Raw genomic sequence first — 25772 nt, forward strand, 5'->3', positions numbered from 1 at the left:
GAGACTGCTTAATCAATGTTTGTGTAACCCCGCATGGCATTTAGTCAAGCAGAACAATGAAAGTGTGTCCTAATGAACTTTTAGAAATTACCACTGGCAGTGCTCTCAGGGACTTTCACATTTAAACATCCAGTCTGTAGGAATTAGTGACATCTGATGGATCTAATGGCAAGACTGAAGTAACACATGAAGAGCTTCTCCCTTTTCTAAGCATGTCGGGGGAACTACGGTTCTGGCCTTCAAATGCTAGAAAGGATGTCGTCCTACTTCGTTTGTGCTGTAAACTCTATACAAAACGTGAAACATTCACTTTCAGAAACACGGCAGTGCAAGATGAAAAGCAAAAGCCTTGCCTTAAGTGCATGTAAGAGGCTTATTCTAAAGATTTTAAAGTGATTGCAACTTATTGGTATTATATTTATTTCAATAAATACATGTTATCCACCTTTAATGACTATATTCAAACATTGAATGCAGTTAAGAAGGGTTGTGAATATTATGTTTTAATAATATTTCACCATGAGGAAAACCACTGAGATCCAGACATGTGACACTTTAATGAGAGCATGAGATTTATTGCCTCAGTTGCTTTCAGTGAGTGTGCTCTGACTCATTTATTCCCATGGGACACATGACACCTCTTTGATGTAAGCCTCCAACTTTTTAAGTCCTTAACTATATGGGCACTTTCACAATACAGAGACGAGGGTTTATCTGTCAGGGGGTGCATCAGCAGTGATTTGTTGATTTGATTTTCATCCCAGGGAGTATATGGCTGCTTAAATAAATGTCTCTAAAGCACTCGAGTACGGAGGCAACCTGATGGTAGTGCTGTGGTATAATCTTTAAGATGAACTCTACTAAACACTCATTTAAATGTGTTCTATATAGGACATCCTTTGGAAATGTAAAAAAAAAAAATGTAAACAGGATAATCTTTTTGATTCTGGATCATCTGATGAATGCTGTTTTTTTTTCCCGAGAAGGATTCCACTAATTAATGCATCTTTTTTTATCCACCTGCCAGAGGTTCCTGAAGTTTTATATCCAGGGTCTTCAGATCCTCTGCTGTGTCACAGATGAAAGCCTAGTCGCACACCATTCTTAATCCTCAAGCTTAGCAACAGCATTTGATTTAACAGTGAGAAAGTCAATTTTAAATCTGTGCAGGTCCAATAAAAAGGAGAAGGATTTTTTTTGTCGCCCCACTCCTATTAAAAATACCTGTCTTGACTGTTCACTTTCAAAATAGTATTTTGAGCAGTTCACTATAGATAACAGATGTTAGGTTCACCTTCCCACCTCCTGTAAATCCACCGTGTCACGACTATAGTACAAGGTCTACTTTGCAGTTAATAACAGTTGTGTTATTAATGAGTTACAATAACAGCAGATGTTCCTCTGTCTTCTGTGCCACTCATGAGACGAGCTCGGAAAAATGCATTCATGAAAATGGACGACCCTGCTGCTCTCATTAAACTGATGTAAACACTATTTGAATTAGTGGATTTTGATTCACTGTTTTCACAGTACTGTCCTTGACTGTCCCCAAGTATCCTGAGCATCAACATCAACACTCTTAAGTCACATCTGAGCGTGATATTTGGTAATGGCTGTAAATGAATTACACCCAAAACATAATTATGGCTTTAAAATAATTCTAAACGTTAAATTAAACGGAGACCATAAAAGCATGTGCTGCAGCACGGCTGCAATGTTAATCCCTAAGACATAAAATGTACATTCATAACACAAAAACAAACAAAAAAAGGCTTTACCACCATCTTCAGGCAACTAAATATACCAAAAATAGCCCAAACATATTATACATATATTGTTCAATCTATCTATTATTTCAAGACACAATCACTTTTTTCCCCTATGCTGCGTCCCCAGGACAAAATACAACCACTGATGCTCGCCCTACCTCTATGGCTCAAACGCAAAACAAACTCGCTAATCATATTAATAAACAGTGCACCACCAATGAAGTGAACAATGTTATTGCAGCTTAATGAATTGTTCTGAGAAAAAGTCTACTCATTTACATAGTATAATGCTTTTAATGGTTGTAATGTAATTATTTTGTTTCCAAATGTCTGTTTTTTTAAAAAAACAAAACATATTAATTAGATTTCAATATCATCATCACTTCATTTCTTTCTCTCCACACCCTTTAGCCAGTCACATTTCCAATTTCAGCTGAATTAAATACTGCTGAACATTACAAACAAGGCCAAAGTCATTTACGCCCTTTGAAAATACAGTTTATGGCTTCAAATTAAAGTAAATAATGTGTCTATACACATGTAGTATAGCTTTATCAACTAACCTTTGCCTTCTGGTGAGAAATTATTCATAAATAGCCAGATAACTAGCTTGCATAGCTTTGTTTTCTTAGGTTCAATATTAGCAGAAGCTTCTCGGTGGTAAATTTAAAGCTAGATTAAGTATCTTGCAGTTAATGAGTTTATTTAATAGGCTGTGGATGAATAAATAAATGCCGTGAGGAAAGATATAATATTAAGTTAATATTAAGTTTGAAACTCCTTAACTATGTATTTCTTTCTTTTTGCATATGTTACTCTCATCTATTCAGATAATCATTTGCGTTAAACACTATCTGAACACACAGACACGTCTTCTCACCTCGCACCACAATGGTTGTGGACTTCTTGGCCGGGTTCCCCACATTGTTGCTGGCCACACAGCTGTAAACACCTGCCTCATCGGAGGTGATGGCTGGCAGCGTGAGTGTCCCCCCCTTCACCACGCTCCTCTGTGGCAGGCTGTCATTGCTGCTCACCCAGGTGAGTATGGGGGGAGGCTCCCCACCTGTGGTGATGCACACCAGAGATACCGTCTGGCCAGGATTCACCACGATTGGATCCTCCACCAGCAGCTTGATGGACGGCGAGGCTGCGGAGGATGACAATTAAGTGTCAAGAGGAAGGACAACTTTGCCAGTCACAGCATAACCCTGCAGAGAGTGCACTTCATCTACCGACATTTATTAAGGAACCTGAATGCATATTCGGGTAAGGGTTTGAGTGTGCTATGCCTTCCACTTACCCGTCTTATTGGTGAGTCTGAAGACAACATTGCGGTCAGGGATCCCACACACGTTCCTGACGGAGGCTATGCAGCTGTAGTTAGCGTAGTCCTGCGGGCGCAGGTTCTTCAGCTTCAAAATCTTTGTTTCCCCCTGCAGCTCAGACCAAACCAACACTGGTATGCAAATGTGTGCAAAAACATCAACATGATTCAATTCAAGTCATGCAAAAAAACCAAAAAAATGTGGGTACTGGCAAGAAAATGGCAGCACGGTCAAAGAGAAAACATTTTTAAAGAGGAAATGCAGCAAATTTCAAGATTATTTATGTAAAATCACTACACAAACTAAAATGAATATGTTGCTTGCTCAACACTGACATGTGTATTACTCTGCACTCGACTGATTTACAGCATTTTATCGCAAAAAACAACTAACCCACAGAACGAGTGTTTGATTCCTGCTGTCAACCATAACCTCCGTCCACAAGGCTATGATAAGGATGTGATTTTCTGATCGGACCGACTGTGGGGCAAGTGCATGGCAGATTAAAACACAAGCCGGCCACAGGCTAAGGCTGTCCACACAGCACGGCAATCTCTTGCATCTTTCAGATCCTTCCACATCCAAGGAGGCTCATGTGTACAAATAATTGTATTAGATTAGCCTTGCAGCCCACACTTCAGTTCCTTTTCTTCCCTCGGCCACCTCCTCTGCCTCAGAGCAGATATGAGGTATGCGGTAGCCAAGCTTTACTTACAGCATGGGGCAGATGGGAAGGAAAATCTATCTGGGAAAATTGCAAGGTGCAGAGGAGGAATGGAAATGACAAACACATTAAAGGGAAGTGGAAAGAGGGAATTGACGCACAAATTGGTGGAAATATTGAACGCTAAATCACAGCTTTAGGAGCAGGATGTATGGCTGTCAGTAAAGGGCAAAAAAAAATTACAGGGGGAACGTACTCTTCCTGTCAAGGGAAAATATTTAATCGACAGCTCTGTGAATATTGTTTTTATCATCTGTGGGGTAAAAAAAAAAAAAGGTAGATAACTTCAGAAAAAGCAGTAGAGATTTAAAAGAGGGCACTTTTTATGTTAGGAGGTAAAAGGTTTTTTTTAGGAAAATGAACATAAATGTCATAAATGTGAGGTGCATCTCAGCATTTCTGAGGAGTGCTACGTTGCTAAGTGGGCTTTAAACGGTTACATCCTCGTGATGGAAAAAAGCAGGCTAAAATAGAACGCCAAACAACAAGAAAATCCCCATCAAATCACACCGACTGCTGTAAAGAGGTGAGGATCTTGCGAGAGCTGAGAAATGGCTCCATTATACCTTTGATAATTGTGCTATTCTGAGGCACTTTGTGGGGAGAATGAAGGAGCAGGAGGTGGAAGAGAAAGACGGCAAAGAGGACAGGGTTGCTGCTACAATAGAGGCACAGCTCTAAGCTTAATTATGATCCAGATTTTAAAATGCCACCTCTGCATTTCTACAGTATCAGTGGGGATATATAAATATATATAAAAAAAACATTTGCAGTGAAGCTGAAAAAGGTCATGAAGATGATTTTAATACATGAATCTTGGACTGGCCAAACTCAAATGCTCCTGACATGACTCCACAGAAATGACCCAGGTCAGTTATGAATGTGCTAATTATCTATGGATGTTTCTGTTATTAGCCACTTATGATTGCAAATTATTAGAGATGCAGTTAGGATGTTTAACTCATGCTAATCTCTGGGTTTGGGCCAGATTAAAGCTCTAATCAAGGTCAGGATGAAGGCGTGAGGAAAAGAGTAAAATGGAGATGGGAGGAGCATCTGATGCTTCCCAGTTCTTTGGCTTCTTTAGTCGCTTTCACTCACTTTATTAGTTCCCAGCCATTTTTCTCCATTTGGCCAAACATCAATTCCACTTCCCTTCTCTCTTTCTCTTCCCTTCTCTCCGTTTCCTAAACCTCGTTTTTTCCTCTCGTACGTCTTTTTCTCTGTCTTTTAGCTTCCCACTCTCTCTGATGCCCAATTGCACAATCACATTCAATTCAATCAATTCAAAAACCACAATTGCCTTAATGGTGACAGAACAATCTCCATCAGCTTATTTTTTTTGGCTGCCAGGGTCTCTTTTTTTTTTTCTTAAACAAAGCCTCCCTGTTTTTAGATTCTGAAGACAATGCTCAATTGAATTTACTCTCAGGGAAGAGGAACGCAATATTTCTGCAAATTGTGAAAATGAGCCAGTGAAAAAGGCTATTGCTATTCATAGAGATGAGGACAACTTTTCTATTCTGTTCTCTTATACATAGCAAAGGGTGATGTTAGAGTTCGAGCTACAACTCGCAGTGTCGCACCCTCCGTTTCCAAAAACATGGAGGCAAATGAAGCAGCGGCACAGTTTTTAAAAACAATATTTCACATGGTAAATTGTCACCTTTGCAAAAAAGATGTCTTGATTAACTAACCAGCTACTGGGACTGACTTATTGCTGTTGTGAGTTGCAGGGAGAATTACTCACTGTCAAAAGTGAATGACAAAGGTCATGATTTACATATTCATAGTGTCAGTTTAAAGCCCTATGGTACATATCAAACATGATCCACATTTAAAATGCCGCACATTCTTCATGACTGGTAATAACAGTTAGACGGATGCTATGCAACATGTTTACTTTTTTTTTTGTTTACACATGTTATCCCATGGCACCTCTGCCTTACCTGTGTGAAAAAGGGCTCGTAGATCTCCACGCCTTTGTCCGAGCCCTGTGTCAGGACCTCTCTGCCACGGTGCCAGCTGTAGCGCACGGGCGGGTTGGAGTTGGCCACGCAGCGTAGGAACACAGTCCTCTCGTAGTAGAACTGCTCCTTTGCTTCGCCTATGCTCTGATGCACTGTCACCACTGGGTCATCAAGGTCTGTGGGAGGAGCAGAAGCAGAGTAGAGGAAAAAAAATCAAATGAAGATTTCTGTGAGTCGATCATTTCTAGATTACTATTCAATAATGTTGAACACCATGTTGATATTTTAGGCCTAAATATGCTGTTTGCTGAGCAAATAAAGCTGTGGCCCAGTGTAGGTCATCGTCTGTTGTTCAACACTCCACTAGTTGACATACACACGTGTCCCTGGGCAATGTTGCTCTTGGCGACTGAGCTGGAAGCGTGTGAACGCGAATGATAGATGTGTGGTACAGGGGTGTGATTGGCAAAGGACAAAAAGGAGGAAAATATATGGTGCACCTACCATGACGCGACGGCATTGTATTGTATCAAAAATGAAAATAAAGTGCAGTAGCCTACATGGAAGAGAGTTAAACCATGTTTTTTTTTATAAAAATGCTCTTTCACTACTCACAGAGACTTTCATCTTGGGAGAGATGGCCTCAGTGCCACAATTTCCATCTTGAAGTGAAAGTGGTTGTCAAAGAAACACTGCTAGAGATGTCTTTTCAGTGTTTAATCGAATTTTTTTTTTTGTCCATAAAATATAGTTAAAATGTTGATCAGTGTTTATCAAACCTGGAACCTAGTTTTAATGATTTTTTTTGTAAAATGACGCAAAGAAACCAGGCAATATTCACATTTAAAAAGCTAAAAAAATCACAAAGCTTGTATTAATTGTTGAAAAAACAAACAAAAAAAACATCTCTAAAATCGATTAATTCATCGTTGCAGCCCTATTGGTTACCTAAATGTTTCACAAATATGATATCTAATCATTTATAATAGAATTATGACTGCCCCGGACCGGCCCAAAAACATGTGTCGGCCCAACGGACTATGCTGCAGGTGAAACAAAGACTAGTGGCAGAGGCACTAAAATCGCTGCGCACCTGACCGCGCACCTGAATCTGGGGATCTGGATGATTCAGGTGAGGCTCATTTTCAGGATGAAAAAAACGGAAAAATCACACCCCTGGTGATAGAAAAAGTGCTGCATCTAGATGCATTGCATGATTGTATGAGTGAAGGGCAAAACTGTCGTGTCAAGCTCTGTGAGTGGTCATCGAGGCTACAATAGCGCAAATTTACCATATAATCTTCCTCGATCTGTGCGTCTTGAGAAATCTGACAGGGTCACAGCTCTGATTGCATTATGACAGCTTGTCATCAGCACACACAGGGGTCAATGAGTTAAAGGAGATGAGAGGCCGACTACTTGAACTCCTTAACTCAATAGGATACGAGCCAAGGGCACATCGACTTCCCAGTCAATGAACAACCTACAGGATGTTTCAAGTCGCGCTCCACTGTGAGCCTCAGACATAAGTGACTTGGATGTATACTGTGCAAAAAATGATGTTTGATGTCCATCACTTCAAAGAATACCATTTGGTTGGCCTGCGCTCTGATTCTGATGCTCTGTGATATGAAGCATTTGCTACTCTGCTCATTTCCCATCAGATCTGATGGAGGTTTTTACCCCAACACTAGACAGTTGGTGATTTGAGAAAGCACTGGTGGTTGATTAAATGGATTCAAAGTTAATCATTTTTACCCAGTTATCACAGTAAGCCTTGGCAAATGGTGTTCATCACAGCTGTGGTGTCTTTTAGCATGCTTATACTCGTCTTTTAGATTATGTCCATTTGCACGCTCAAAGGCTGCAAGGAGCTAGCTGTTTCCCTTTCATCTCCAACCGAGATTAAATAACACGAGCAATAAAAGGCAATTTAAGGTTGATGATGAGAGAAATGAACGTCTTATCTCTCAAGCTCAAATCCCCACTGATAAACGCTGACCTTTAGCATTCAAAGGACAGTTTTTGAACATATTAAACAGTGAGTTACATTAGAACTTAGCCACATAGAGACTTTATTTATTTATTTTTTGTGAACCTTAAAACAGAGCATAATTTTAAAACAAACAAAACAACTCTAAATGCTTTACAGAAACACACCAAAAATGTCAACTTTCTTTCTAACTTCCTTTGAATAAGGCTAGCTAACGATCTGAACACAAACCGCATAAGTGGTGTTGCGTTCCCACTTTTTATTTCGCGTTTAGACGAGCGTCTTTGGGTGGAAATCTGCATGCACACGGTGACGCTAAAGAGTGTGAAATTTGATGTAGTGTGCATGCCAGGTGGCTAGGTGGCACTCTGAAGCACTGCCATACAACAACACCAGGAGCTCGCGCATGCGTTGAAACTTCCTTCCACTTCTCTCTAGTAGCACGAAGTAGCCCACAGTCAAAAACCAAAACATTAACTTGGCTTAATTGCTGAAATGACTCCTGGATAGGTATCAGAGCAGCTAAGGTAACTTGAATGTCCGACTGATAGATATAATCCGACATGTTTGTATGTACTGCACATGGATCTGACGTCAACACGTACAGGAGGATAGCCAGCGTTAGCAGCACACTTTAAGCGTTTTCAACCCTTTAGATGGGAACGTGACGGTGGAGCGTTTTTAAGATTTCCACTCTGGAGGGTGGGTTAATTTTTTGCGTGTTTTTAAGCCCCAAAAACACCATCGCCGTTTAAACGAAAGGTACATCTGATAAAATATTTTGTCGGTTTCACCCGGGAGCGTTGTCGTGTAAAGCCAGCCTTAGAATACATTACAACATGGTTTCCATCCTGGTCCTCGTTTAAACACACCTGATTCAAATAAACGGCTCGTTAGCAGGCTTCTGCAGTGCTCGCTGATTAACTGACCATTTGAATCAGGTGTGTTGGAACAAGGAAACATCTAAAACATGGAGGGGGAGTGGGGGCCACAAACCCTGCATTACAATGTATTCCGTCACAGAGGCAGGATGAAGTAGCCAGGAAAGAAAATAAAAGTTATAATAAAGCATATAGACCAAACAAACACAAAAAACACAAGGAGGACAAAGATAGAGACAGCAAATTCAAATGCAAGAGAGAGGTGGGGCGAATTCATCATTGTTTTCCCAAAGTAGTGGCGTTTTGAGATTTTACAAAAATAGCATTTCACTGCTCCCAAATTGCTGGTTTCGTGTGGATACAACTCTGATACGATACAAAACTTAAGCAGATTTCCTTGACCTTGTTTTCTTGTGCATAGCCCTGTAGTTTATCAGTGAGTGAGCAACAAGGTGGGTGATTGAATGATTGAGAGAGCTGGTGTGTGTGTGTGTGTGTGTGTGTGTGTGGGAGTATGTGTGAAAAACAGCTTACAGTAAATGAATATCCAAATCCATAATGATTATAAGCCTCCAGAGAAACACTACACGTCTGCGGTATTATTAATGCACAAATTCATCACTTTTAATTCCGTTGCTGCCCACCGCTGGATTTGCTAAGGATCAGGATCCTAATCAAGGTGCCTATGGGCCACAGAGCAGTGCACCGCGTCCAGTCTTGACGCACCGGCGAGAGAATGCTGATTCCTAGGTTTCATTAAAGACATGTTCTGCCCTACAGCTCCTTAATCAAAATCTAGCAGCGGTCAATACTTCATCCAGGATCCATTACAGTGTCTCAGGTAAGAGCAATTACCTTTGGGGTGGAGATGTGGGGGGGGGGAAACGGCGGAGAGGGTGACAACGCTTTGGAAAAGACGGAGCGATTGCGGGGCCATTTCAGAGGAGCGGCTTGCTCTAAGTACACTAATTCATTATGGAAACGAGAAGAGTACAAATCCCGCATGTTATCTCTGACATGTCCCAGCTTCCATCTCGTGTTTCCTGTATTAGTTTACGAAGTGTGGCAGGAATGGAGTGAATCATTGACAGCCTTATCTACATTGGAAATGCCCATCTTTGAGAGGTTGTGAACACAATGTGAGTGTATCTGTATCTTTGGGTATGAGTGGTTGGAGCTATAAATAGGGTCAAAATGATATGCAGACAGGACATGGATGCAAGGAGCGCAAAGTGATAAATATGGAAATATGGAAATGTACGCACTAGATTAAAATTTGATGAATTTCAAACAAAATTCATCCTCCACCATCAGTCTTTCTCCTGTAAAGATTTTTTTTTCTGGTGTGTTTGTGTGTGCGTGTGTGTGTGTGTGTGTCACCCTTGTGCAATTAGCTTCCGAAAGTCATGCTTCGCTGATTGTGAAGCTTAAATCCCTGAGCCCAGAGGAAAACTGTGGTGTACAGGCTGCCTGCGCCAGAGTTGTTAGGGTTTGTAATTGCAGGTTTATGGGTTCACAGGCCGATAAATCTGCCCATGTACAGCTAAACGCTCCAGTGAGCTAACCTTAGTATCACTCCTGTTCACTCACGGCAAAGTATATTAAGACAACATGACACACGAATGTGGAAACACTAGGCACATTTCATTTGTGAGTCAGAGGAAACGGAGGATAATATTCAGCTTTATCCTTAAAGACGATGATGCCTCTGTTTGAATGGCTGAATGCTGATTTGTGCTTTAGAGGACTATCAAAACATTTGTTGGACAAATAGGCACAAGAGAGGTAGTGATTTGGATGAAAGAGAAGATGGAGACTAAGGAAGGTGCTTCATTTTGACTTCAAACCTTAGCTTCCTCCTTTCATGTCCTCCAATACTGCATAAAAACTCTCATTACCTGACTCGACTTCCATAAACCCAGCCACCCGCATGAACATGCACAAGACCGTAGCATCTTATACACATACACAGATATTCAGGGGGCTGTCTCTTGGGTGTCACCGTGGAAATTTGTTTTTCTTTTTTTATCCTTGACTTTGATGTCTTTCACTCTTTCCATCACCTGGGTGGAGACGACATATTGGGCTCCCACACCGTCAGCCATGAGTGACAGAGTCCTACGATTCATTTCACTTAATCACTATCTCAGCTTGAATACCAGTGGGAGCAGCTGATCTGAATGACATTTGTGCAACGCCTTTCATCAGCAATCAGCTCCGCGATGGCAAAAATAAATAAATATATATATATATATATATATGTAATTTGCTTTTATTTTGTGTCAAGAGACAGCACGAGGGAAAGACAGAGGGGGGTCAGAGGCAGAGAGACAGACAATAGGACAAACAAAGGAGGAGGGTTGAGAGCATAAAAACTTTTAATTGCTGCTATCCAGATGCAGGGTTAATGAGGTGATGACACAGTAAAGCAGCTGTCTCCTATGCTCATTCCAAATATGGGTGACTCGTTTCTCTTTGTGGCGATTTTTTTTTTCCCCCGCCGCAGAAATATGGTCATGAGGCAATAGCGATTAAAGAAGTTATGACTTGGCAGTCTGCCCTGTGAAGGACCTCACCTTCAAGTCCCTTTTTTTAGAAGCCGGAGTCTAAAAGCAAATCATAAAAAGCGGAGACATCTCCACATAAATAACAAGAAATAAGAGGTGATCTTGGGTACACTGTATTCTGACTCATTTAGACATTAATGTGCTTTTGAATATCTCCAGCCAGATTAAATGCCCATCAAAACTGTCTGAGTGATTCCTTTTAAAAGAAATAACATTGCAACATCAGATTGATATAAATGTGAGAACATATTCAGAATATTAGATTCTTGCTAAAGTACTGTGGGAAGAAGTAACATTTGCAAACAATTATGCAACATCAAACAAGACGACGGAAGTGAAAACATTTTACAGATGGCGAGTTATTTCAGTTTGTGTAATGATGCACTTAAATGCATCTCACGTATGTGGGTCAAAATGTTAGTAAGCTATACTGGCAATATACTGTATTACATCTCTCTGATGTAAAGGCCTCTGATGGGATATGTGAATAGAGCATGTAATTTAGCTGTCATATCATTAACTTTCCCTCCATCTCTCCACCCGTTAGCAACAGTGACCTCTATCTCACGGCTGCGCTCCTCCATAACTAGCTCCTGCGAGCTGTATCTATTCGCTGTCAGCTGTTGCTTCTACTTAGACTTGATAGCGGCGGTGGATGGATGCGGGTGAGGGCGCAATGCATCTATTTCTGCAGTAAGTTCATGCTGACAATGGTGTCTGTGTAACAGAGATATCTCAGTGAATTGAATATCACTTCTCTCCGAGACGTGCGGCAGAAGTGTGAGCAGGTTCGTGTGCTGCACTGCCGTTCTTCGACGTTGTCGTGGGGACGAGAGAAGGACATTCTGTCACCGTCTGGCTGTGAAAGGAGCCATTTTTTTCATATATATATATATATATATATATACTTAAACAGTGGCTGGACACATCAAATTCTCCAAGATCATCTCACTACATAATTAAAAGGGTAATGTGTACATGGTTGGTGACCCAGCATTGATGGATAGATTATGCCTCTAATGATATCACGACTGATTAGCAGTGGTGATTATTCTAAGACAGCAAGGGAAGCTCAGCCTCCTCTAAAATGTTGTCAACTGTGTACTGTGTTGTATTTAGATTTCAATTCTAATTGTGCGCTAGAACGCGATTAGAATCGTCACCAATTCGTTCGGCGTCAGCTGTTAATCACGGATGATGGATCATCTTATGTGATCACATTAAAACCACTTTAAGCTCAGCTTCAAATATTCTCTATGGGATGGCAGAGAATAGGTTTTACACTGCGGTGAGCTTGATGGTGACAAATGCGGCAAAAATGTCACTTCCAGGGAAGCTCAGCTTCTCTCAGAGTCAATTGGAGCAGTGGGCGGGTGCAGATGCTGGGCTTCTGCAAGATGATTGGAGGAAGTGTCTGTAATGTGGAACCAGTTTGTGATTGACAGCGTTGCAGAAACATAGACGACAGCCAAGCATTTTCTGCGTCAGTCCTGTGTGGATCTTGCGAGGTAAGTCTGTAGACAGACAGCTGGTCATTGTGTGTCACTTGCTCAGGGATAAAGCCCATTTTCATTTGTACATATAAACTTGTATATAAAAACACTATTATAGCATTTCAGTTTTACATATTGATCACGTTTCCTTGTTCTAGTTGTTATAAATAACTGGGCCTCAAATGAGATCCCCCTGTTTCAAAGACCAGCAACTGCCACTGCTGATTAGGTATCTCCACACTGTAGATTACAGTGAGAGCAAGTTAGAGCAGCCCTCTGAAGTCAACCCATGTGACCCATAAATGTGGTATGTTCGCTAAGAAGATTACCATAAGTAACAAGATTAGGGTATTCATTGAAAGCATTTAAAACACCATATGGATATTATTTTACTATTAAACTATTATTTTCTAGCTAATGCTTGTTAACAGGAATATTAGCGTTGCACCTCTCAACACGACTATCCGACTTAACAGTTAACTCATGCAGGAGTAATCTGACATTTTGGGGGGAAATATTTGCTGCATTAGATAAAGTTTAATGAAAAGATTAATAGAATTTCACTCAAAAACATTTGATACATGAAATATCGGCTGAAAAAAGCCCCGTCTTGCAACGTGGAAGGAATGAAGTCAAATCTGCTTCAACAGGTTCCCACCCTTCCACCAAGTATAGAGAACATTTGTAATCCTGCTAACTATATATGTTTCAAATATTCTGCACTCCATCTTTGTACATGTGTTGGGTTAGGTTGCATCCAAAGAACCAGGCAAGTGTTACATAATCTGTGCATGTCTGTAGTTGTCAAGTTTAAACTTTAAACAACTGCTTTTAGACAGTTAAGACTTGGTTTTAGGGTTAGAGTTAGGATTATGTTTAGGTTAGAGTCAGGGATGTAGTCGTAATGTTTCAGGTTAGGTAAGGAGCTATTATGTCTAGAAGTGTGCTCACAGAGAACGCTGGACAGAACGTGTCAGTGTGTTTGCTGGTGTGCGTGTGCATGTGTCTTGGGTTCACATCATTACACAGGTCTCCTTGCAGGCATTTGTATTTGAAGTTTTGAAATTGAAATATAATCAGTGGGGCGGTTGCCAGGGGTCAAAACAACAGTTTAAATACACGGTAAAGGGGCCCGCCTTTCGAGATCAAGGGTTTATAAAGACTACACTTCTGTCGCTACCAGGAACACAGTGAGATTTGGGGGTGGGGGGGGGGGGGGGTTAAGGTTTGTAAAGGGCATCATACCATTCCTGCCATAGCTGCTACTTGGCATGCCTCTGTGGTACTGTGAAACACATGCTGAATTATTCATGAGGCATTTCCACATTCCTGTTTTAACGTGAACTTAAATTTCTGCTTAGGGGAGAAGGAACAAAGCTGCCTCCCTCTCTATCTCTCCTAAATCCCCTTGACTTGACTTCCCCAGCTTCTTTCCACACACACACACACACACACACACACACACACACACACACTTTCTCCCTCACATGCCATAGCAGGACATGTAGTGACCATTAAGGTAATGGTAACTAACTCCCTCTCTGAGGCCACAGTCATCGGGCCTGGTTAAGTGTAATTACTGCCAATTAAACTAGCATTGCAAAATGGAGTCAATGGAGTGTAAGTGAATGATATAGCACGCTACATTGTTGGCTGCAGCATAGCCTAAATAGACAATGAGGACAATGTCCTTGTCACTGTTGTAGGAGGATGTTCTGCTGTACATTAATGTGGATTTGTCCCCTTGAGCTACTGCTGCTAATGTATAAAAAGCGGTTGAGATAATTATGCGGTGTGTGGGTGTGAAGAAAAAAAAGAAAAAAAAAGAAAGGCATTTTATTTGTACGATAAACTACATTTGAATGCATATCTTCCCTTGAAGTCAATGTGATGCAAATGTACGGCGTTAAACCTCACCGAGTGGATGAGATTCCCCCCTACAGCCAGATGAAAATCACCCTGCACTCTGACTGCGCCGTTAAACTGTTTCTTTAAGAGCCGGTACAGCTGCGTTCAGGGAAGCTGCAGCCCACTCAGGAGTGCTGCACCTCCATCTTCCACAGTGACAGTGCTCTTCCAATTATGCTGTCTTCTACGGTGGAACACCACACGTCTGCGGGTGTGAGTAGAAGACCAATGAGTGTGTTTGCGATGTGTATGTGTGAGCACAGATGGACAATGTGTGTGATAAATGGAGGGGTAGACATCAGCAGCCTCATAGAGGAGCCGGTAGCCTCTCACTTCCTCCTGGTGATTGAGATGAGGAAATAATGATGCCTAGTGCCTCTGTTTGTTTGTGTGTGTGTGTGTGTGTGTGTGTGTGTAAGGGGGTAATGAGTCTCCTCTTCATCCTGTCCCTTAGACATGGCGGCGTGTGCCACAGTCCATCTCTTCTCTAATTCATCTCTCTAGAAAACAAGCAGGCCACAGACCAACAACACCACACAGAAACCTACCATTGAGTTTAGTGCTGAGGCACCAGTGACATAATGGGGTTTTTCCAGCCTAATGGGACATATAGAATCCTAGGATGGAAAATTGTGATGGACTGATGACATATTCTTTGAAAAACAAACAAAGAATTGACTGATTGACTGAATTGAAAACAATGATAGTAACATTAGCCGAACTTAGAAGCTTGAGGCTCTACATAGAAGAATACATCTGCATATTTTTGTGTACAAGGCCATTTTGGGTAAACTCCCCTCTTACATGCGCCTGTGTCTTCTGACACAGACCTTTTACGACCTCCAGCTTTACTCCACCAGGCTGTTCTCTCACCAGGTTCCAAGGGTTTAGAAGTTGGGATAGAAAAGTGCAGCTGTTTTAAATTGTTTCTGTGCTCAGGGCACCAGCAGCTTTGTTGTTTTCCTGTGATCATTGGCATTTAGATTGGAAAGATGTGACTTGAGAGAGTTGGTCTATTTTAGCAAACTGCATATGCGATGTGTGAATAAACCTACCTATTATCCATATGTGTTCCAATAAAGTGATTGAGAAATAATTAGATCTAATAATAATTAAAAAGAGATTTCTATCTCAATGGCACTAAATAAAAACTGCAATGGACTGCAGTGAGTAAAAAAGTAACAGCAGCTAAACAACAGTTAAACTTTTTTATAGCACTGACGTAATGTCTGCTGTAAAAGAAAAATATTGTTTTGGCAATATTGCAAACACTGATTATTGCCTTAGCACATTTAAAGACTTCTATCCTCGTGAGACTTGAACCAGAATCCATTCTGAAATATACAAAAGGTGCCCAGGCTAATTCTGTGGTGAGTGAGCTAATAGATAAAGAGCTAAAACCACGTTCAGGATGATATGTGTGAAGAACCTGATGATCTATAAAATACCACCCAACTAGTACTTTATGGAACTGGTAAGATAATCTAGGAGCTTTCCCAGGAACTATGTTTGTTTCCACTGCAGGAACTTGGAAGTAAATGGAAGTACTGGTCTATTAGTTTGGTCCCAAGCTTGCAGTTCGACATGTATGATGGTACAGAGCAATCCTGGCATTTTATTTTACTTGCCATTTTTAAAAACCTGAAGTCAGTGGGAAAATGGTCTGCATTGATATCATGATTTTCTTGTCTTGATGACCACTAAAAGCTACACTATTGTTTTGCCATTCAACACACCTTTCATGCTCATTAACACACTGCCGGCACACCCGGTAAGTAACTTGCCCAAGGACACAGCTGCATGTAGGCTGGTCAGGAATCAAACCCACAATCTTCCAGTTGAAAGACGACTCGCTCTACCACTGAGCCCCCGTCACTTAATGAACTATTTGCTCCACTGAACATACCTGGTTGTGCTTCCATGTTTTGCTTGAGCTGACCAATCCCCACGACAGCATTTAGATTCTCTTCACATTAAACAACAGTTCACCTAATTGTTTTCAATTCTCTTTGTTACCAGAGCTCTCCTCTTTACTCTTTAATTTGTCCCAACACAGTTTCATAGTGGTCCAGCCAGTTTCTATACATAATAGTTTTGATTATGATTACGACAGCTGTTTACAGTAGTGATGCCACTCTATCTCTCTCTGTCTCACAGTCACACTTTGGCTCTTCAAAACATCGATATAGCTTGTATAGTAGACAGAATTCGACATTAACTCTCACTTTCACTGTGACGTCTGTACTAACTGTGCATGTGTGTGTGTGTGTGTTTAGAGAACAATGACACCTACAGCTCACAGACTCACTACTACAGAAGGAATTGCTTCATATAATAAATCAATAATGACAAAGACTATTTTGTGATGAAAAATGTGATACACTCTGTGGCAGTCTGTTACATTACTGCCGCCTGATGGACTGGAGGGGAATTGCTCGTTGTTGCCAGGGGTTACTCACATCATCGCTCTAACTTGCACAATGAGGGAGGACGAGTTGCTGTTGTTGCATGCCATACTAGTCAAGTCAAGTTAATTTTATTCCAAGAGTCACATTGAAAAACAACCAAGGTTGACCAAAGTGCTTCACATATTTAAAGGCATGGCATCCATCCATCCATCCATCCATTATCTACCGCTTTATCCTCCACCGAAGGGTCGTGGGGGGTGCTGTGCCTATCTCAGCTGACATAAGGCGACAGGCAGGGTACACCCTGGACAGTTCGCCATCACAGGGCCACATATAGAGACAGACAACCATTCACTCACACTCTTACACCTATGATTAATTTAGAGTGACCAATTCACCTAATCCCCAAATCTGCATGTTTTTGGACTGTGGGAGGAAGCCGGAGAATCCAGAGAAAACCCACCCCCACACACACACACACACACACACACACACACACACACAGGGAGAACATGCAAACTCCATGCAGAAAGGCCCTTGTTACAACCGGGGCTCGAACCCAAGAACACGGGTCTTCTTCAAATTAAATCAATAAAAATAGTAGTTAAACAGTAAACTAGTAATAATAATAATAATAATGCATTATATTTGAAGGCCCCTTTCAAGGCACTCAAGGTCATAATAGAATAGTAAAAAGGCAACATAATATAGATTATCAAAGTTCAGAATTGTTCTAATCCTGTTGATGGTAAAAATGGCTGCGAGTCTTCATCATTCAGTCATTTTGGCCTTGGACAAGAAAAAGGTTCCCTACCTGTAAATGAAAAAATGACAATCCTGGCAAAAAGAAAGATAAACAGCTCCACAGTATGTGGCCTTTGCTAACCCTGAGAGAAAGTCTTGCAAAACAAAAAGGAGGTAATAATTAAATTCCACAAGCCACAATCACATTAGCATACGCAGCACAAACACACTGTAGCATGTTTAAAGCTCCTGATGAGGAGAAAAACAGAGGAAGGAGATGAGGTTGACTTTGCTGCTCTGATTAAGGGCCCCTCCTTACAACAAGTCCTTGAAAGAATAATGTGCAGTCGTGAACTGGCTTTACCTCCATTAACCACACCGGCAAACATTTACATAATGTACACATAATGTGCTGATTCATTCTATCCTGATTCAAACAAGGCTCAGATAACTCACACTGGCTCTATCACACCATTCATCACAACCAGGTCATTTACATCCAAAAGCACTTAAGAGCCACTGCACATATATCTTTGTCTACATACATTATGGGATCTTTTTTGAAAGATCGTATAATGCATCACCTGGTATCATATACAAGATCACGTCATGCAGTTAAGATGGCATTTCTGGCATATAAATATTTCCAGTCTGGGAACTGATAATGGAGACGGAGATCATGATACTGTATGTGCTACAGTATGTGATTCAAATAGATGGGATAAGACATGTGATATATATCAGACCCTCTTGGTGTCTTTTTCATTATTATTTTCTCTCAGTTATGTGTCTTTGTAAAAAAAAAAAAAAAGCACTGCAAAATGAGTTTGAGAGGTGGTGCATTTGTATTTTCTGTGCAGGAATAAAAGTGTGAGGAATAAAAGCAGGGTGGTTTTATTTCTCTAATATAAGCTCAAACATCCAGCATCACCCAAATAACTTGCTCACCACATTAAATTGTGCCTAAGCCATACTTCAAAGGCCACATTTATCATTAGCTAATTGCATTAGGTTGTGGGAATGCAAGATATGTAAAAGAAGGCCCTGTTTTATATCCGCTGTGCAATATTAAACAAAAAGTTTGCTAAGACTATGAGGTGTTATCCTAACATCAGCAATCCCGGGAGTGTTTGCAGAAAACGTTATGTTGACCAGAAACAAGAAAAAACATATTACAAAGAGGCATATAAGATAGTATAGTCTCACATTTTCCCTATCACACATGCTACACAACAACAATAACAACTTTTAGTACTAAAATTGTGTTTGCAATAGTGGGAAATCAAGAATTATCAATGATTCTTCCACTGGCGACATTGTTTTCGGCCTGAGATGACGAACACGTTGAATTACAGGATTAGCTGTTAAGCGTTTTTCAATGAATATAACATGAAATGAATCATAAATCCACTCTATTCATTGTTAATGTGGTAAACAACAGTTTTTTAAAGGAATATGTACATAGGTGTATAGAGGCCCATTTCCACTAACCATCTCTCCAGTGTTCTAATGGTACATTGTGTTTTCTAATTGCTTTAGAAGGCTATTGGAAGATTAGAAAACCCTTGAAGACCCTTGTGAAAACAGTTTTGTTGGTTCTTTGATGAAAGCAAATTTTGATGAATAAAAGTGTGACTTTTAATGGAAAAACACAACAAAAATCCTATAGGTGACCCCAAACTTTTGAAAGGTAGCATAGTTGCTACTAATGTGAGTGTTATCCAGGATGTATCGACTCATATAGACTCGCTGCATAGACACAGGGTAAGCAATGGATTCATTGAAGGATCGCCTGTTCTTATATCCAAGTGGACGATATATAAAAGCCTTACAGTAAATGACCAGACGACGGCACCATCCATTTAACTTGACATCTTTTATCCAATCCGAGTCATAACTCAACCTATTGGACCTGCCTCTGGCATCTGCTTCATCTAACGAAACCCACTTATCGATAGACTCCCCTGGGATTACATCCCACACACTGCCCTCTCCATATAACCAAATTTATCACCGAGTTACCTTAAAAGAGCCCCTCCAGAGTATAACGATGTAAGCAGTGTGCAAACGCAAGTAATGAAAGGAGTTAAAAAGGGAAGTGCGTGCGCCTCGGTCAAAAATCCGATTTTATCACATTGGTCTGTGAGCCAGCGTCTCGTCCAAACCCTTCTACCTCTGCACACACATTTACTCAGGCCCATCACAGCACGGCGCCACAGATTTTTACACCTGATGAGATAGGAAGCGCCGGTTATACTGACCAACTGGATACTGCGGGAACCTGCGAGGCTGCTAAACAAACACCATCAGCTGCTGTTTGGTCTCTGAGCTCCTTCATGAACTCCATTGATGGAAGGCAAACATTAAGCACAGACACACACACACTCTTTCCAAAGTCGCCCTCGCGCCGCACGCTGCTGCACAGCATCACTCAGCTGAGAAGGTGAATGCCAAGACACGTTAAGCATTTGACATGTGTGTGTGTGTGTGTGTGTCAGGGCCTCAGTGGTGGAGAGAGTGTGTCCGCGCTCGAACCCAATAGGCAGCATCTATTTTTCGCCTCAGCTCACACGCTCGAGCACACAAAGACGTGGACACACATTCACATGCCTCAAATCGAGATGAACACTGGCGCTGCCAAAAATTGATTCCGACTCCCGACTATAGTCCATGCGCTGACAAACAAATGCTAACACACAAGCGTCCTCATTAAAATTGTCTCGTGTGCACCGGCAGTGTGGATTGAGGGCTGTGAAAGTCCTGCCCCCCACAGATAACACAGAAAGAAGCAGGCTATTGTCTTATTGTAATCGTTCTTTTGAAAGAAATGATGCATTAGAGGCAACACGTAAGAAAAGCTTCAGAAAGGTTTTCTACGGTTGTTTCTCACAATGTGGGCGCCGTCATCTGTCCAACTCCAGCATATGGAGAAACGGCAAGGGAAAAAAAACTGAAGACTTTTGTGTCAAACCAGGAGAACATGCATTTACTTTCTGTGCACTGTATCTCTGTATAAATGTTTTCAAACTGTTTTAAAGTGAGTTTCAAAGTGGTCCATTATCACAGTATGTACAGCCACTGCTGACATGGACTGAGTGGATTTAAGGCATAGCAATTTGTTTCCCATTTTCCCCTCAGGTGAAGTCATTCTGTTTCTCTCTACATCAGTTAATTTGCCAACCTGTATATCTGGGCACCAGTAATTGACTTGAAGTTAGTGGTATTGTTTATCAGGAAAAATGTGTGGAGAGCAACTATTATTGCACTGTTACTTTCTGGGTTGATTAAGGTGGCTGTTATTTGTCAAATAGAATTATTTGAACGAATTGAGAGATTAGTTCAGAGATGTGTTCATCACAGGTTTCCTTGGAAGTGTTTTCACATTTTTAGTTTCGTCCTGGCAATCTGAAGCATATAAAAGGCAGAACAGCTGCACGGTCATCACTATTTAGTTTAAAACGTAAACCTGTTTTAGGCAGCAGGGCTGTAAAGTCAAAGTCGACTGGTCGACTAATTGGTCGACGCGTTCTGGCTCGACCAAAATTGTGATTGGGCGACTCACTTTTTTTTATTATTATTATTTTTATGGTGAATTTCATTAGAAGGAAAGTACCAAGTGCTAATGGGGATGTTTTAGAGCACCCGTGTTTCACAGGTAACAGCGTGTCTTCAGAGAACACCCCCTCCTTCTTTTCCACTATTTTGGATTAATTAGATGTGAATTTTGAGCTTTTCATTTTAGGCTAAAGTCTTCCTGTCGCATCTCCAGTCTATTTGACTATTTGAGCCGTGAAGCTGAGCTCCTATATTCAGTCTCGCTCTGTGCGAGTACATGCACAGAGCCAAATAATCTAAATATTCCTCAACAGTTATTGTGCTGATTTTACTAGTTATTTTCAGATTTTTTTTTAAAATATATTTTCAGTCACGATTCTGAGATCAGTCGAAATTATGAAAAAGTTGAAATTACGAGATAGAAAGTCCAAACTATGCGATGAAAAGTCAAAATTATGAGATAAAACATTGAAACTATGAGATAAAAAGCTATAATTATGAGATAAAATGTCATAATTATGAGGTAAAATAGTTGAAATTATGAGATAAAAAATCGTAATTACGATATAAAAAGTCTAAACTATGAGATAAAACGCCAAAATTATGAGATAAGAAGAAGTCAAAGTTTTACCTTAATTTTTTGTTTCTGGCGGAAATGGGCTTCCATAGTAAATAGCGTTACTCATATGTTTATACTAAAAAGTAATGTTTCATTAGTCACTCTCTCAGACATGCTCTGCTGATAATTGTGCTGCAATGTTTCGTCCTCTCGATCGACAACACTGATAATACAAATGTCTTGATAGAACTTGTGATTTTAAGGCAGATACTAAACAGGGAGAGGACACCGGTGTGCAGAGATGGAGAGTTTGACAGGATTAATTATCGACCAATCAGAAAAAAAAAAAACAGATTTGTAGACTACCAAGATAATCTTTAGCTGCAGTCCGAGCCAGCAATGATCAAGGAACTCTCCGAGCCTGCAATAAACTGCATCTGCAGAGCACTTAAGCCCTCGGCCATCAGTCACTTAGTGAAACATTAGATGCTGCAAAATTAATGCAGCTGAAATTAAATAAAAACACTGAAAAAAAAAAAAAAAAAAGGTTGTGTGCATTTTAAGAGTGAAATCGATCAGTGTGGGACTAGAGCAGGTTCTTTAATAACTTTTGCAGAGGATATTCCCCACGGACCAAACTGTGGACAAACACAACTGAGGTGTCAGCAGGTATAAAATGTGCTTAGATGGACTTCTGAGCTTTGTAAATACGTTGCCTCTGAGCTGGAGACGCTGCTAATATTAGCTCCTGTGGACTGCTGCGGTCAGTTATTACCATTAATTATCCTCCCTGTTCATCTGCTGCTCAGAGACAACTCAGAAAACAGCAAACTTCCACTGTCTGTCCGTCTGTCTGACAGTTTATATCTACCTTCTTTTCAACTCGTTTATATTTTATTTAATTCAAAGACAAATCAAACAAACGGAGGAAACCTCTATAGTTCCCTTTCAGAAAACCCACTTTGATGTCATACAGCTACTTATATAACTATGCATTTAAATATATATACATTGAAAACAAGGCAGTTCATTTCAGGAAGTAAGGCCAAGTGGAAGGGAATTAGGCTTGTAATTGGAGGGTGGCCTGTTCAAATCCTGGAACAAATCAAGGCCTGGGCTGCCCCTGAACAAGGATGCTGCCCTCTGCTAATCTGTGTGTGTGTGCAAATAAAACCAATACTAATTCCCTTTTTTTGCAATAATGGTGCAGTCCAGATGTACACGACACATACTGAACATCAGAGAGAGACACACAGCAGATAACGTTATTCAAGGTGTTGTTGTTGTTGTTGTTGTGAGGTCCAGCTCCAAAACACCAGTTTTTACTAATTAAAAAAAAAAAATGTAGCTGCAGACCACTAAAAATAGCAGGTACTGCTGCAGCCCATCAATTAAATTCACCCACAGGGGACAGCTGTAATGCTGCTCAGGAGGAATGATGTGCTTTTGCTGGATGTGCAACATAACACAGTGCCAGCTAATGAGGTACACACAGACAGTGTAGCAAGGCCAGATACAAGGACGTCATCAGGATAACAATTTGATGTGAGACCGTGCAAAAATAAAAGCCCGCTTTACATACATCTTGATTTACTTCAAGCAATTGGAGTTTCTTTTCTTCTTTATTCCCGGCTTTCAATATTCCTCGTTTGATCAAGCTGACAGATCGGACTGGTATTTTCGATGTAATGACTAGAATACTGTTATTATCATGTTATTTGAAGATTACCAGTGTGCACCGTATACTTTCATTTCATGTATATAGTGTAATAAGCGTTGTAATGTATAGCATCTGATGCACAGCTTTATGTCACTTCCTTCTTTTATTTCCTTGCCTTCATGACAATAATGTTTATGAAAGTCTCTTTGACGCCAGGCAGAAATGCAATTACAGCGGATTGCGCGATTCATGCCGATGTGGTTTTACTGACACTTAATTTGAATCTCATCTTGAAAGGCGTTTGACCTCAAAATGCCAGAGACGACGCCCGCTCGAGAAAACCGCACTCTGCGGTTATCCTCGGCTTCCGTCTCCAGCGTGCTGTCTGGCTACACTTCATTCACATTACACTCCTTCAGCTCTTTAGTAACAGCCAAGGCAAAAACGGTGCACAGACGGAAACGAGGCTGTGAGTGTCAGCTGCCGAGAAGCATTCAGCCCCCTGCACGGCTGCTTCACTAAGGCCATCCACAAGCTTTTGAAACAAGTTTCAATTCCACAACCTCTGCTGCACACGTCAGTACAAATAAACAGGTACAAGGATGTGGCTCACACGCCGAGGGGCATATATAAAAGAGGAGAGGGCGGAGGAGAGGCTTTTTTTAGTTTACAGCGTGGCATAAAAAAAGTTTTACGGTGATATTGACGGAGTCAGGACTAAAGCTTGAGTGAAAGTTAAGAAGGCGGATTAGGCTCTAAAGGCAGCGAACACTGAAACAAACAGGATTTTAAATGTATCTCGTGAGAATTTCTGAAGTTGAAACTAACTATAAAAGACTACAGATAAATAAATCATCTGCTCCCAGTGCAGCTGATGATGATACATCTCCAAATAAACTCTGAACTGATAAGAGGTGTGGGCGAGCGCCCGATAGAAGGTCCAGTTGTGAGGAAAGGAAAGCGACTCAATCAATCAATAAACGTGATGACACTAAATCACCATTTTCTCTGATGGATGCTCATGAATGTTCTGTGGCTGTCGTACAGATACTTAAAAAACAGAGACGTCGCACTTCGAGCAGATGGCTGTCAGGATCATAAAAGCGTTTTAGCTTAAATAACAGTCTCGGGAGATTGTCAGGGTCTCTTGAGAAGCACTCTATCCAAATAACTACATTTTCATTTATGGCAGAATGTGGAGCGTTTCCATATTGAGCTGTAAGTGTTATCATATTATTATTTTTTTACGCTGATCAGCAATAATCATGCGTGCTACAGGTGTCAGGGTTCAATGTCGTGAACAAAATGATTCACATTAACACAATTTAAGACATTGATGGAAAAATATTGCAGAACTTTCATTTAATAAAATATATTTGTATGGTATGTTACTATTTACTCTAGTAAGACTGACTTTTTTTTTTTTGCACAATTACAACTGTGGGTGAAAAAAAACCCTCTTCTTTAGCAGGGTAACAAAGAAAGTGACAGTGGCAAATTACCATTTCCAGTCTTCCTCACAGAGAAGTATTTTTATCTTAAAAAAGACAGAGGAAATAAACCAAAGCCAACACAAAAAGAATACAACAGATATGTCTTTGAATTTGTGTGGGATTGATTCCTCAGAGTATTTAGTTCAACTTTAGTTTCACATCTTACATATAGCTCCTTTAACATATGGAATTAATTACTGCGCTCAATGATGCTCATGATTTTAATTAACTTCTTACTTACACAATCTTAATGACTCTTATATCCCTGAATGACAGCCATTAAACTTATAATGATTTGCAAATGACTTACAGTAGACGTCCACCCTGATGGACTTGATGGCCGGCGAGCCAAGGCCGTTCTCAGCCTTGCAGTAATAGCGACCTCCCTGGGTCCTCAGGATCTTTGCGATGTGCAATGTTTCATTGAACACGCTGGAGTCCTGGAAGCGATCCGACACGCTGCCGGCTGTCTTGGTCCATCGGATCTGGGGAAAACAAAAGGCACAAACGATAAATTCCTTCCTAGTGTAATTTCCCTTGTACACCCTATGTTCCAGTGTTCAGGTAATGGACTGCGGCATCAAACATAGCTTTCATCTGAAAGCAGGGGGGGCTTTGAAGCGAGGGGAAAGGGGGTTCAGGGTGTGGAGTAAGTCGTGCAGTCGCATGTGTTATTGAACACTTTAGCGAGCCGCAGTGTATACAAGGATTTAATAAAGC

At 40.8% G+C, this 25772-nt stretch overlaps 1 protein-coding gene across 1 annotated transcript in view; it reads right to left on the bottom strand.

Annotated features, from left to right (window-relative positions):
* The window catches only part of LOC310935101 (MAM domain-containing glycosylphosphatidylinositol anchor protein 2), a gene marked incomplete at its 3' end in the record, with an annotated part of 167480 nt that overhangs the window by 74806 nt on the left and 66902 nt on the right, over nucleotides 1-25772 (bottom strand). The window contains exons 3-6 of the mRNA XM_083898940.1: nucleotides 25363-25537; nucleotides 5771-5967; nucleotides 3073-3205; nucleotides 2650-2919 (exon numbers count right to left, since the gene is read on the bottom strand). Coding sequence (XP_083755066.1) covers nucleotides 2650-2919; nucleotides 3073-3205; nucleotides 5771-5967; nucleotides 25363-25537 — 775 coding nt within the window. The remainder of the gene's footprint in view (nucleotides 1-2649; nucleotides 2920-3072; nucleotides 3206-5770; nucleotides 5968-25362; nucleotides 25538-25772) is intronic.

Source organism: Microchirus variegatus (assembly GCF_963457635.1).
Source record: "Microchirus variegatus genome assembly, chromosome: 12".
Lineage (NCBI taxonomy): Eukaryota > Metazoa > Chordata > Actinopteri > Pleuronectiformes > Soleidae > Microchirus > Microchirus variegatus.